This window comes from Oncorhynchus tshawytscha, linkage group LG13 (assembly GCF_018296145.1).
Source record: "Oncorhynchus tshawytscha isolate Ot180627B linkage group LG13, Otsh_v2.0, whole genome shotgun sequence".
Taxonomy (NCBI): domain Eukaryota; kingdom Metazoa; phylum Chordata; class Actinopteri; order Salmoniformes; family Salmonidae; genus Oncorhynchus; species Oncorhynchus tshawytscha.
Window position 1 is genome coordinate 85,259,853 of NC_056441.1, and position 12,749 is coordinate 85,272,601.

At 44.9% G+C, this 12,749-nt stretch overlaps 1 protein-coding gene across 6 annotated transcripts in view; it reads right to left on the bottom strand.

Moving 5' to 3' along the window:
- Positions 1-12,749, bottom strand: part of LOC112265738 (neprilysin) — a 58,474-nt gene that overhangs the window by 14,155 nt on the left and 31,570 nt on the right. For all 6 annotated transcript variants that reach the window (XM_042296460.1, XM_042296456.1, XM_042296457.1 and 3 more), the window contains 13 exons: positions 10,048-10,128; positions 9,813-9,908; positions 9,578-9,696; positions 8,118-8,186; positions 7,875-8,009; positions 3,899-4,000; positions 3,682-3,818; positions 3,209-3,302; positions 2,946-3,074; positions 2,041-2,139; positions 761-838; positions 542-645; positions 336-394 (listed from right to left, as the gene is read on the bottom strand). In XM_042296460.1, the coding sequence (XP_042152394.1) occupies positions 336-394; positions 542-645; positions 761-838; positions 2,041-2,139; positions 2,946-3,074; positions 3,209-3,302; positions 3,682-3,818; positions 3,899-4,000; positions 7,875-8,009; positions 8,118-8,186; positions 9,578-9,696; positions 9,813-9,908; positions 10,048-10,128 (1,302 nt within the window). The remainder of the gene's footprint in view (positions 1-335; positions 395-541; positions 646-760; positions 839-2,040; positions 2,140-2,945; positions 3,075-3,208; positions 3,303-3,681; positions 3,819-3,898; positions 4,001-7,874; positions 8,010-8,117; positions 8,187-9,577; positions 9,697-9,812; positions 9,909-10,047; positions 10,129-12,749) is intronic.

Genomic DNA, 12,749 nt, shown 5'->3' on the forward strand with positions numbered 1-12,749 from the left:
AGGCGGCGGGAGGTAACAGTAGAGGCGGCGGGAGGTGACAGTAGAGGTTGCGGGAGGTGACAGTAGAGGCGGCGGGAGGTGACAGTAGAGGTTGCGGGAGGAGACAGTAGTGGGAGGTAACAGTAGAGGCGGGAGGAGACAGTAGAGGTTGCGGGAGGAACAGTAGAGGCGGCGGGAGGTGACAGTAGAGGCGGCGGGAGGAGACAGTAGAGGCGGCGGGAGGAGACAGTAGAGGCGGCGGGAGGAGACAGTAGAGGAGGCGGGAGGAGACAGTAGAGGTTGCGGGAGGAGACAGTAGAGGCGGTGGGAGGTGACAGTAGAGAGGACTCTGTTACCTATTTGGTTTTTGCTTGAAGAGTAGAAAGCATTGACAATGGCTGCTCCAGTTACCCATCTGGTGATGACACGAGAAGATGTTTCACATTCATTATGAACTCTTCCATGAATTTTCAAACAGAAGTTAATAACTACTCTAATCTTAGCGCCGTGGCTGCTATTTTAGCCAGTGCTGACAATGGGTTTTGGAAAGGGAGGATCTTACTCTTCTTTGTTGACTTTGACCCGTAGCTTCCTCAGACGTTTCTTCTGTACGTAGTTCAGGTTCTGAAGGATATTCTCAAAGTACTCCTCTGCACTGTAGCTCAACTAACACCAACACACAAACACATTGCTGTCAATGGTGGCAAATATGATAGTTTGAACCCTGTGTCCACTGTATCACATCCACTGATGAAATGCATTATGATCTTTCAACACTCACATTTCTATACTCGTTATTCAGGTAGGTGTCATTCTTGATGTTATTGGAGTAGCCAATCCGCTCTCGGATAGCTTGTGCCTATAGAGGATTGGAGAGTTTGAGGGTGATAATGACAGAGTAGAAGAGGCAGACAGGTAGACGAGAGGCAGACGGGTAATACAGAGACAGGTAGAAGAGAGACAGACGGATAATACAGAGACAGGTAGAAGAGAGACAGACGGGTAATACAGAGACAGGTAGAAGAGAGACAGACGGGTAATACAGAGACAGGTAGAAGAGAGACAGACGGGTAATACAGAGACAGGTAGAAGAGAGACAGACGGGTAATACAGAGACAGGTAGAAGAGAGACAGACGGGTAATACAGAGACAGGTAGAAGAGAGACAGACGGGTAATACAGAGACAGGTAGAAGAGAGACAGACGGGTAATACAGAGACAGGTAGAAGAGAGGCAGACGGGTAATACAGAGACAGGTAGAAGAGAGGCAGACGGGTAATACAGAGACAGGTAGAAGAGAGACAGACGGGTAATACAGAGACAGGTAGAAGAGAGGCAGACGGGTAATACAGAGACAGGTAGAAGAGAGGCAGACGGGTAATACAGAGACAGGTAGAAGAGAGGCAGACGGGTAATACAGAGACAGGTAGAAGAGAAGCAGACGGGTAATACAGAGACAGGTAGAAGAGAGACCGACGGGTAATACAGAGACAGGTAGAAGAGAGACCGACAGGTAGAAGAGAGACCGACAGGTAGAAGAGAGACCGACAGGTAATACAGAGACAGGTAGAAGAGAGACCGACAGGTAGAAGAGAGACCGACAGGTAGAAGAGAGACCGACAGGTAATACAGAGACAGGTAGAAGAGAGACCGACAGGTAGAAGAGAGACCGACAGGTAGAAGAGAGACCGACAGGTAGAAGAGAGACCGACAGGTAATACAGAGACAGGTAGAAGAGAGACCGACAGGTAGGAGAGACCGACAGGTAGAAGAGAGACCGACAGGTAATACAGAGACAGGTAGAAGAGAGACCGACAGGTAGAAGAGAGACCGACAGGTAGAAGAGAGACCGACAGGTAATACAGAGACAGGTAGAAGAGAGACCGACAGGTAATACAGAGACAGGTAGAAGAGAGACCGACAGGTAATACAGAGACAGGTAGAAGAGAGACAGACAGGTAATACAGAGACAGGTAGAAGAGAGACCGACAGGTAATACAGAGACAGGTGAAAAGATCCGCTCAAGGTCAACAGGTGGAAATCATCGGCAGGTGAGTCTCACCTTCTCCTCAGCAGCCTTCTTGGTCTCGACATCCATCCATCTTAGGTGGTCTAAATTACTGATGAACACCTCGCGGATCACAGAGATCATCTCTTCCATCTAACACACACACACACACACACACACACAGATCAGCATGTACTGATAATTTCACCAGTGGATCTCAGACCAGGTTCCTCTGAAACAGAATGTGATAGATGTCTCCTTACAGAATGTTAAAGAAAGAAATGCTTTAGGGTGAGCATTGAAATGTTATGGTTGTCATTGTGAGTTTAAAATAGATGGGTATGAATGAGGGGGCTGACTGAACGTTTGATTGCTAATGTGCGTGTTTGGATTATGATTTGTGTAAGAGTAAACTCAATGGTATGAGACCTTTTGTGTCAGCCAACAGGTGATCAGAACAGGCTTATGCATGTAAACACACACACACAGCGAATCAGTCGGACATACAGGACAGTTAAGACACAGAAGAGGGGAAATAGGCAGTGTGGTACACATTTAAAAAGGGCAGGCATACAATCAGATCCCTCTACACACAGGTGGTATTTAAAACACACACTCATGTGACATGCCACATGTGGCCAGTGGCTCCAGGTGTTAGTGGCTCCAGGTGTTACAGTGGACAGGGGCTCCAGGTGTTACAGTGGACAGGGACTCCAGGTCTTAGTGGCTCCAGGTGTTACAGTGGACAGGGGCTCCAGGTGTGACAGGGGCTCCAGGTGTGACAGGGGCTCCAGGTGTGACAATGGACAGTGTGTGAGGAGCTCAGCACCAGAACAGATGAGTAATATGCACTGCTCAGCACACACAAAGATTCACTACCCCACTACTGCTGTATCGTAAGTAAAACATACAAGGCTGGGGTACACACACACTTCCCCCCACCCCCTCGTTAACCTCACCAGTTCTTTGCTCTCCCCAGAGAAGGCCTCCTCTACATACAGCCTTCCAACAGCGTTGTCCATATTGTTGTTGACGTAGATGGCACACTGCCGCCACACCGCCGCCTCCGACGTGGTACCGTACAACGCCTGCAGGGGGACAACGCAGCATGGCTCACACTGATGACATCACACACACAGAGATAGTGAGATGTAGGAAGAGAAGACGGAGTAGAGAGAAAGGCGGGAGGGGAGAGTAAAAGGAGGAGATGGCGCGTCTGTACCTTGCGGAAGGCTTTCCTGGTGTCTCTGTACTGTCTGCTCAAACCCACCACCATGTTCATGACAAAACGCCACACCATGTAGTTCTGCAGGTCTCTGGAAACAACAACATGGATGTACTACACCAGCAACTAGCTACAATGCACTAGACTAGAATGTTTGAATAACTGATGCTTATCATCACTTCACAATTCTGTGTCTTTTTCAATGTGCTCACCTCAGTGTAATTGGCTAGGACAAGGCTGAGTCAATGTGCTCACCTCAGTGTAATTGGCTAGGACAAGGCTGAGTCAATGTGCTCACCTCAGTGTAATTGGCTAGGACAAGGCTGAGTCAATGTGCTCACCTCAGTGTAATTGGCTAGGACAAGGCTGAGTCAATGTGCTCACCTCAGTGTAATTGGCTAGGACAAGGCTGAGTCAATGTGCTCACCTCAGTGTAATTGGCTAGGACAAGGCTGAGTCAATGTGCTCACCTCTTGGTGTACTTGGCCAGGACAGGGTTGAGTCGTCTGAAGTAGTTAGGTGCGTAGTTGATGACACTCTCCGTGTCAGGCACAGTGATGCCGACCGTCCCCATGATCTTCCTGGTGAAGTAACTCCAGTCAAACACCTGAGAGGGGTTCATCAGACATAGTTAACAGAGCAGAAAACTCACGCAGAGCACGCGCACATCCACACACAGTCACTTACTTGTGTGTCGACCTCCAGGCTGAAGTCAGCATTGAGAACTCCCAGCTCCATGTTGTTGTAGAGGAGAACTGGGTTGTTACGGTCCTCTGGAGTATCAGTGGCCTGTTGATAAACCGTATGTTAATCAACAACAGGCACTGTTGGACATATCATAAATGCCTGTCTGTCAATAAAACACAGCAGTGTTGGTCCAGACACCTCCAACAAACAGCATTTTGAGGCCAAGGGTTCCCGACACTGTAAATGTCAGTACCAGAAAATGCTGGTTCTATTGTCAAAGGCAGCAGTGTAGCACTGAGCAATGGGACCTGTTGATCAGTTACAAATCTGTTTAGAAAGAGCACATGGGCTCAGGGCTTGGGTACCACACAAACTGGCAAGAACCAGCAGCACCTGGTTACCACACCAACTGGCAAGAACCAGCAGCACCTGGTTACCACACCAACTGGCAAGAACCAGCAGCACCTGGTTACCACACCAACTGGCAAGAACCAGCAGCACCTGGTTACCACACCAACTGGCAAGAACCAGCAGCACCTGGTTACCACACCAACTGGCAAGAACCAGCAGCACCTGGTTACCACACCAACTGGCAAGAACCAGCAGCACCTGGTTACCACACCAACTGGCAAGAACCAGCAGCACCTGGTTACCACACCAACTGGCAAGAACCAGCAGCACCTGGTTACCACACCAACTGGCAAGAACCAGCAGCACCTGGTTACCACACCAACTGGCAAGAACCAGCAGCACCTGGTTACCACACCAACTGGTAAGAACCAGCAGCACCTGGTTACCACACCAACTGGTAAGAACCAGCAGCACCTGGTTACCACACCAACTGGTAAGAACCAGCAGCACCTGGTTACCACACCAACTGGTAAGAACCAGCAGCACCTGGTTACCACACCAACTGGTAAGAACCAGCAGCACCTGGTTACCACACCAACTGGTAAGAACCAGCAGCACCTGGTTACCACACCAACTGGTAAGAACCAGAGCTGTAAAACGTATATAGGTTAAGAGCTTTTGTGAAAGAGCACAGTTTGAAAGATATGGCAAATAGAAAACCCGGATGGACATCAGAAATAGATGGGAGAGGATGAGGAAGGACAGGAGTAAAAACTAACAAAATACAACTATTGTAAAATAGACTGTCCATAAAATGTATATAGTATGTATAAGCTGGAAGTAGAGGCCTCAGTGTTGTTGTCTATTAGTTTACTCTGTTTAGGGGTGGCAGGGATAGAGGTAAAATAGGAAAATATATTTTTAAAAGATGTATGCATGCATGTACAGTTGAAGTCAGAAGTGTACATACACCTTATCCAAATACATTTAAACTCAGTTTTAACCATTTCTGACATTTAATCAGTAAACATTCCCTGTCTTAGGTCAGTTAGGATCACCACTTTATTTTAAGAATGAGAAATGTCAGAATAATAGTAGAGTATGATTTATTTCAGGTTTTATTTCTTTCATCCCATTCCCAGTGGGTCAGAAGGTTATATACACTCAATTAGTATTTAGTAGCATTGCCTTAAATTGTTTTACTTGGGTCAAACGTTTTGGGTGGCCTTCCACAATAACTTGGGTGAATTTTGGCCAATTCCTCCTGACAGAGCTGGTGGAACTGAGTCAGGTTTGTAGGCCTCCTTGTTCGCACACACTTTTTCAGTTCTGCCCACAAATTTTCTATAGGATTGAGGTCAGGGCTTTGTAATGGCCACTCCAATACCTTGATTTTGTTGTCCTTAAGCCATTTTGACACAACTTTGGAAGTATGCTTGGGGTCATTGTCCATTTGGAAGACCCATTTCTGACCAAGCTTTAACTTCCTGACTGATGTTTTGAGATGTTGCTTCAATATGTCCACCTAATTTTCTTTCCTCAAGATGCCATCTATTTTGTGAAGTGCACCAGTCCCTCCTGCAGCCCCTCCTCCACCCCGTGCTTCATGGTTGGGATGGTGTTCTGCGGATTGCAAAGAATCCCCCTTTCTCCTTCAAACATAACAATGGTCATTACGGCCAAACGGTTCTATTTTTGTTTCATCAGACCAGAGGACATTTCTCCAAAAAGTGTGATCTGTGTCCAGTTGCAGTTGCAAACTGTAGTCTGGCTTTTGAGCAGTGGCTTCTTCCTTGCAGAGCAGCCTTTCAGGTTATGTTGATATAGGACTTGTTTTACTGTGGATATAGATACTTTTGTACCCGTTTCCTCCAGCATCTTCACAAGGTCCGGTTATTCTGGGATTGATTTGCACTTCTTGCACCAAAGTACGTTCATCTCTAGGAGACAGAACGCGTCTCCTTCCTGAGCGGTGTGACGGCTGCGTGGTCCCATGGTGTTTATACTTGCCTACTATTGTTTGTACAGATGAATGTGGTACCTTCAGGCATTTGGAAATTGCTCCCAAGGATGAACCAGACTTGTGGAGGTCAACATTTTTTTTCCGAGGTCTGGGCTGATTTCTTTTGATTTTCCCATGATGTCAGGCAAAGAGGCACTGAGCTTGAAGGTAGGCCTTGAAATATATCCACAGGTACACCTACAATTGACTCAAATGATGTCAATTAGCCTATCAGAAGCCATGACATCGTTTTCTGGAATTTTCCAAGCTGTTTAAAAGGCACAGTCAACTTAGTCTATGTAAACTTCTGACCCACTGGAATTGTGATACAGTGAATTATAAGTGAAATAATCTGTCTGTAAACATTTTTTGTAAAAATTACTTGTGTCATGCACAAAGGAGATGTCCTAACCGACTTGCCAAAAATATAGTTTGTTAACAAGAAATGTGTGGAGTGGTATGTAAACTAGTTTTAATGACTCCAACCTCAGTGTATGTAAACTAGTTTTAATGACTCCAACCTCAGTGTATGTAAACTAGTTTTAATGACTCCAACCTCAGTGTATGTAAACTAGTTTTAATGACTCCAACCTCAGTGTATGTAAACTAGTTTTAATGACTCCAACCTCAGTGTATGTAAACTAGTTTTAATGACTCCAACCTCAGTGTATGTAAACTAGTTTTAATGACTCCAACCTCAGTGTATGTAAACTAGTTTTAATGACTCCAACCTCAGTGTATGTAAACTAGTTTTAATGACTCCAACCTCAGTGTATGTAAACTAGTTTTAATGACTCCAACCTCAGTGTATGTAAACCAGTTTTAATGACTCCAACCTCAGTGTATGTAAACCAGTTTTAATGACTCCAACCTCAGTGTATGTAAACCAGTTTTAATGACTCCAACCTCAGTGTATGTAAACCAGTTTTAATGACTCCAACCTCAGTGTATGTAAACTAGTTTTAATGACTCCAACCTCAGTGTATGTAAACTACTGACTTCAACTGTAGACATGTGTACCACAGGTCAAAGGTTTGGACACACCTGCTCATTCAATGGTTTTTCTTTATTTTTACTATTTTCTACACTGTAGAATAATAGTAAAGACATCAAAACTATTAAAAAACACATATGGAAACATGTAGTAACCAAAAAAGTGTTCTTTAAATCAACAGTTTTCAGCTGTGCTAACATGATTGCAAAAGCGTTTCCAAATGATCAATTAGCTTGTTGCTGATAATGGGCCTCTGTAGATAGTCTTTATTTTTTTTATCAGCCGTTTCCAGCTATAATAGTCATTTACAACATTAACAATGTCTACACTGTATTTCTGATCAATTTGATGTTATTTTAATTGACAAAAAAAGTGCTTTTCTTTCAAAAACAAGGAAATGTCTAAGTGACACCAAACTTCTGAACGGTAGTACATATATAAAATCAGCTGTGTTTGCTAGGGATAGAAAAAGGTGACACCAAATCAGGCCCTCGAGGACTGGAGTTTCCCCGCCCCCTGATCTAGAGGACCACCATTATCTCTCACTCATCTTCACAGTCATTTGTTACAACACAACAGCAGCTCATGAGTAAAGCAGGTGTTTCCTAGAACAACGGAGGTGAACTTACATTGGCGATGTCCTTCTCCAGCTCAATGATCCTGGTGACCTCCTCTCTGATCTGGGTCTCGTTGACCACCAGGCTGCGGTCGCTGCGGATAAGCTTGGCTAAGTCGATCATGAACTGTTTGTATGCTCTACATGGCTGGGAGGACACACACAGAAAGGAAAAGCAGTCATAAGTAGTTGGGTAGCTAAGGAAGAATGAGAGATACCGATAATATGTGTATGTGCTTAGCGGGTACATGCCTACCTCTGCATAGGACCCAGTACAGCTATAGTGATCTCTGGATAAGAGGCCAAGGCTAGTTTGCTGGTCAAACTGGAGAGAGAGAGGGAGAGAGAAAGAGAGAGAAAATGTTTTTATCAGGACACAAGGAGCCAACAGCAGGAGAAAGCCAATACACACTCACTAAACACAAAACACCCGGACCATACAGCCTATCCATATTACTCATTAGGTCAGAAACTGCATCGTTAATAGTTGGTATGACTGTTAAACTGAACAGGATACTTTGAGAGCAGTGGCTCAGTCGTAGACATATAATAGGGCATTCCCATAGGGCGGCGCAAAATTGGCCAAGCGTCGTACTGCTTAGGGTTTGGCCGGTGTAGGCAGTCATTGTAAAATAAGAATTTGTTCTTAAATCAACTTGCCTAGTTAAACAAATCTAAATAACAATGCCTGGTAAATACATGCAGACGGATCTGTGTGCGTTTCTGTAAAAACAGAGGTTGTGTGACCAATGAGAGCACGTACTGCTAATGTAGGAGGTTCAGAGTTTAGTGTGTGAATACCTCACACTGTTTGATTTAAGGTATACAAAAGATTTAGTAGTTTGAGCAAATAGGTACACTAAATCCCTACCCAAGAGGGTTAAAGGGTGCATGTGACGGAGTACAGGCGTCTCTCTGTGCATGTGACGGAGTATAGGCGTCTCTCTGTGCATGTGACGGAGTACAGGCGTCTCTCTGTGCATGTGACGGAGTATAGGCGTCTCTCTGTGCATGTGACGGAGTATAGGTGTCTCTCTGTGCATGTGACGGAGTACAGGCGTCTCTGTGCATGTGACGGAGTACAGGCGTCTCTCTGTGCATGTGACGGAGTATAGGCGTCTCTCTGTGCATGTGACGGAGTATAGGTGTCTCTCTGTGCATGTGACGGAGTATAGGTGTCTCTCTGTGCATGTGACGGAGTATAGGTGTCTCTCTGTGCATGTGACGGAGTATAGGCGTCTCTCTGTGCATGTGACGGAGTATAGGTGTCTCTCTGTGCATGTGACGGAGTACAGGCGTCTCTCTGTGCATGTGACGGAGTACAGGCGTCTCTCTGTGCATGTGACGGAGTACAGGCGTCTCTCTGTGCATGTGACGGAGTACAGGCGTCTCTCTGTGCATGTGACGGAGTACAGGCGTCTCTCTGTGCATGTGACGGAGTACAGGCGTCTCTCTGTGCATGTGACGGAGTACAGGCGTCTCTCTGTGCATGTGACGGAGTACAGGCGTCTCTCTGTGCATGTGACGGAGTACAGGCGTCTCTCTGTGCATGTGACGGAGTATAGGCGTCTCTCTGTGCATGTGACGGAGTATAGGTGTCTCTCTGTGCATGTGACGGAGTACAGGCGTCTCTCTGTGCATGTGACGGAGTATAGGTGTCTCTCTGTGCATGTGACGGAGTATAGGTGTCTCTCTGTGCATGTGACGGCCACCTACATGAATGATGTGTGAATTGGAGTCTTTGTCATCAGTGCCGATAAAAAAATTAACCAAGACATGAGTTCCGTATTTTTCATTTAGTCTGGCAATGGCATCCTCCAACTTCCATGTGTCACCTAAGTAGGAGAGGAGAGAGGAGGAGAGGACAGAGGACGATTGAATTGGATTGGATTGTGGATAGGTAAACAAAAATGGGTGTAGGAAACAGTGCTAGAAGAGTAGTGTAGTTTACCATAGACGCTCTCCCAGTGGTCTGTTGCTATTGGCCACTCAAATACATTAGGGAGCATGTCTAGTAAAGGAGCTCCGCCCCTTTTCTCAATCTGACCTTCAGAGGTGGGAGAAAAGAAAAAAACACAGGAAGTGACCAAGGTTAACTCAGTTTAAAAAAGGTAGACAACTCATTTGACTGAAATGTATGAACTTAAAATGTCATTGACCCCAACAAAACAGACCAGCAGACTCACTCTCATTGGTGCAGGATCTGTAGAGGGTCTTGGCTTTAGTGAGGGCACTGGCCTCCCCCTCCACGCTTTTCTCCAAAACATCTATAATGAGGGGGGGGCGAGTGTTGTGAGAAACATGGAGCATAGAATCTGTGTTTTGGAGGACAATACAATCCCCCACCCCCCAGAGAGACAGGTCTCTCCAGACCAGACAGAACTCAGCCAGACCCCAGGCCAAGGAGCCGTCTGTCTGCTGGCACCGCTGCTTTTCACCACATAACAAACATTGAGAAACGTCAGAAAACAAAGAACAAGCAGGGTAAAAAAACAATGCTTTAAAATCAGAGGTCCTTCCCACATGCACTAGCAGTGGTAATAGTAGGAAGAAACAGAGTTAGGACAAATAATGATCTTTTATTTTTCTCGCTACCTTTTTGTATCACCCAGTGTTTCTACCTTTCATCCCCCCCCCTCCCTTCATTCTGACAGTAAAAGCTCTCTGCCCGCTCTCTTTTTTCATCCTTACAGTAACAGCTCTCTGCCCTCTCTTTTTTCATTTTTACAGTAACAGCTGTCATCTCAATCTTCCTCTTTCCCTCTACCCAGATTCCCATCACCCCCTCTTCTGGTTAGGGCAGAACCCCTGCTGTCTCATTGCTTAGTGTGCACACTATTTATCTGCTCATTTAATCTTAATGAAGCTCTGGGTTAGGAACCCTTCATAGGGAGCTTCCTGCCAAAGGGCACAGATCATGTGTGCATGATTGGATTAACAACTGACTGGTGTGTGTGTGTGTGCACGCACACACACACACACACACACACATATGGATTAAAGACCACATGATGCTCGTGAGGCACACACACACTTAAATAATGTGACCTTATCTGGCACCAACATCAGGGCCCATCCTGATAAAAAGGAACTAAACAGGAAGTGTTTAGTTTAGTGTCTCCGCAGAGCAAATCCTCCATGTATATGTTCTACAGACCCAGGAAACAACTGCAGTATTGCTGACAAGCTGAACATGGAGCACCGATTTGTTGGACTTGACTTCTGACTTGGTGCCCTCTGACCCTCTGTTCTGTCATAAGATGTCTGACTTACAGACATTCTGTCTAACCAACATGCAGTAAAGAGGTCAATCCAACTCAACCTAAACAATTGAAGTGCCATGGTAATGCGTGGGCAAAGATCCCAAATCTCTTAATTGCCCCCCAGCAAAATTTGCCTATATATGTATGATATTGTTTACAATGTGTATTTCATACTATATGGGAGGTTAAAATCTGAGTATAATGCTTGTATGGATGTCAAACCCGAATACATATTCATGTCATTGGTGACAATCTACTGCATTACAGTTAAAAACAACAGACTACCACCACTAATTTCTGTATGCTAGCCTTGCTAACACAAATGGGAGTTAGAACTTAGCAGCCACTTCTTCTAAACCTGAAAAAGGGACAACTTCTAAAATGTTATGGAGAGAAAAACTGCCATCTCTCTCCAAATGGGACTTTCGCAACCACATAGTGGGCCTGTAACAATACAATCAATCATGACAGATTTTACAACTAGCCACTGGCCTTCTAGGCAGAGTCGCAAAGAAAAAGCCACATCTCAGACTGGCCAATAAAAAGAAAAGATTAAGATGTGGAAAAAGAACACAGACACTGGACAGAGGAACTCTGCCTAGAAGGTCAGCATCCCGGAGTCGCCTCTTCACTGTTGACGTTGAGACTGGTGTTTTGTGGGTACTATTTAATGAAGCTGCCAGTTGAGGACTTGTGAGGCTTCGGTTTCTCAAACTAGACACTAATGTACTTGTCCTCTTGCTCAGTTGTGCACCGTGGCCTCCCACTCCTCTTTCTATTCTGGTTAGAGACAGTTTGCATTGTTCTTTGAAGGGAGTAGTACACAGCGTTGTACGAGATCTTCAGTTTCTTGGTAATTTCTCACATGGAATAGCCTTCATTTCTCAGAACAAGAATAGACTGACGAGTTTCAGAAGGTTTGTTTCTGGCCATTTTAAGCCTGTAATTGAACCGACAAATGCTGATGCTCCAGATACTCAAGAAGTCTAATGAAGGCCAGTTTTATTCCTTATTTAAATCAGAACAGCTTTCAGATGTGCTAACACAATTGCAAATGGGTTTTCTAATGATCAATTAGCCTTTTAAAATGCTAAACTTGGATTAGCTAACAACGTGCCATTGGAACACAGGAGTGATGGTTGCTGATGACTGGGCCTCTGTACGCCTATGTAGATATACCATTAAACATTTTTTTTTTTTTTTTGCCGTTTCCAGCTACAATAGTCATTAACAATGTCTACACTGTATTTCTGATCAATTTGATGTTATTTTAAAAAGTGGACAAAAATGTTCCTTTTCATTAAAAAAAAACAAGGACATTTCAAAGTGACCCCAAACTTTTAAACGGTAGTATACATCTCCACTGTATACATGAATCAAGGCAAAGCTGGTTCCTGTTTCAGTTATTTCTTTGGTCATGTTCACATGGGTCAAAAAAACTAAGTCTGGTTGACGATAGAGCCTCCCACAATGCAGGTGAGGGCTGCAGGATGAAGTTGGTGAAGAGCAATTGCAGAAACTTGCAGTCAAAAGTGAATGACCTTTTTTTTTTTTTTATAAGGTTCATGCAATCGTCATATCGGCGAAAGTCAGACAATGTTTAAAAACATCGTGATGTCACTGAC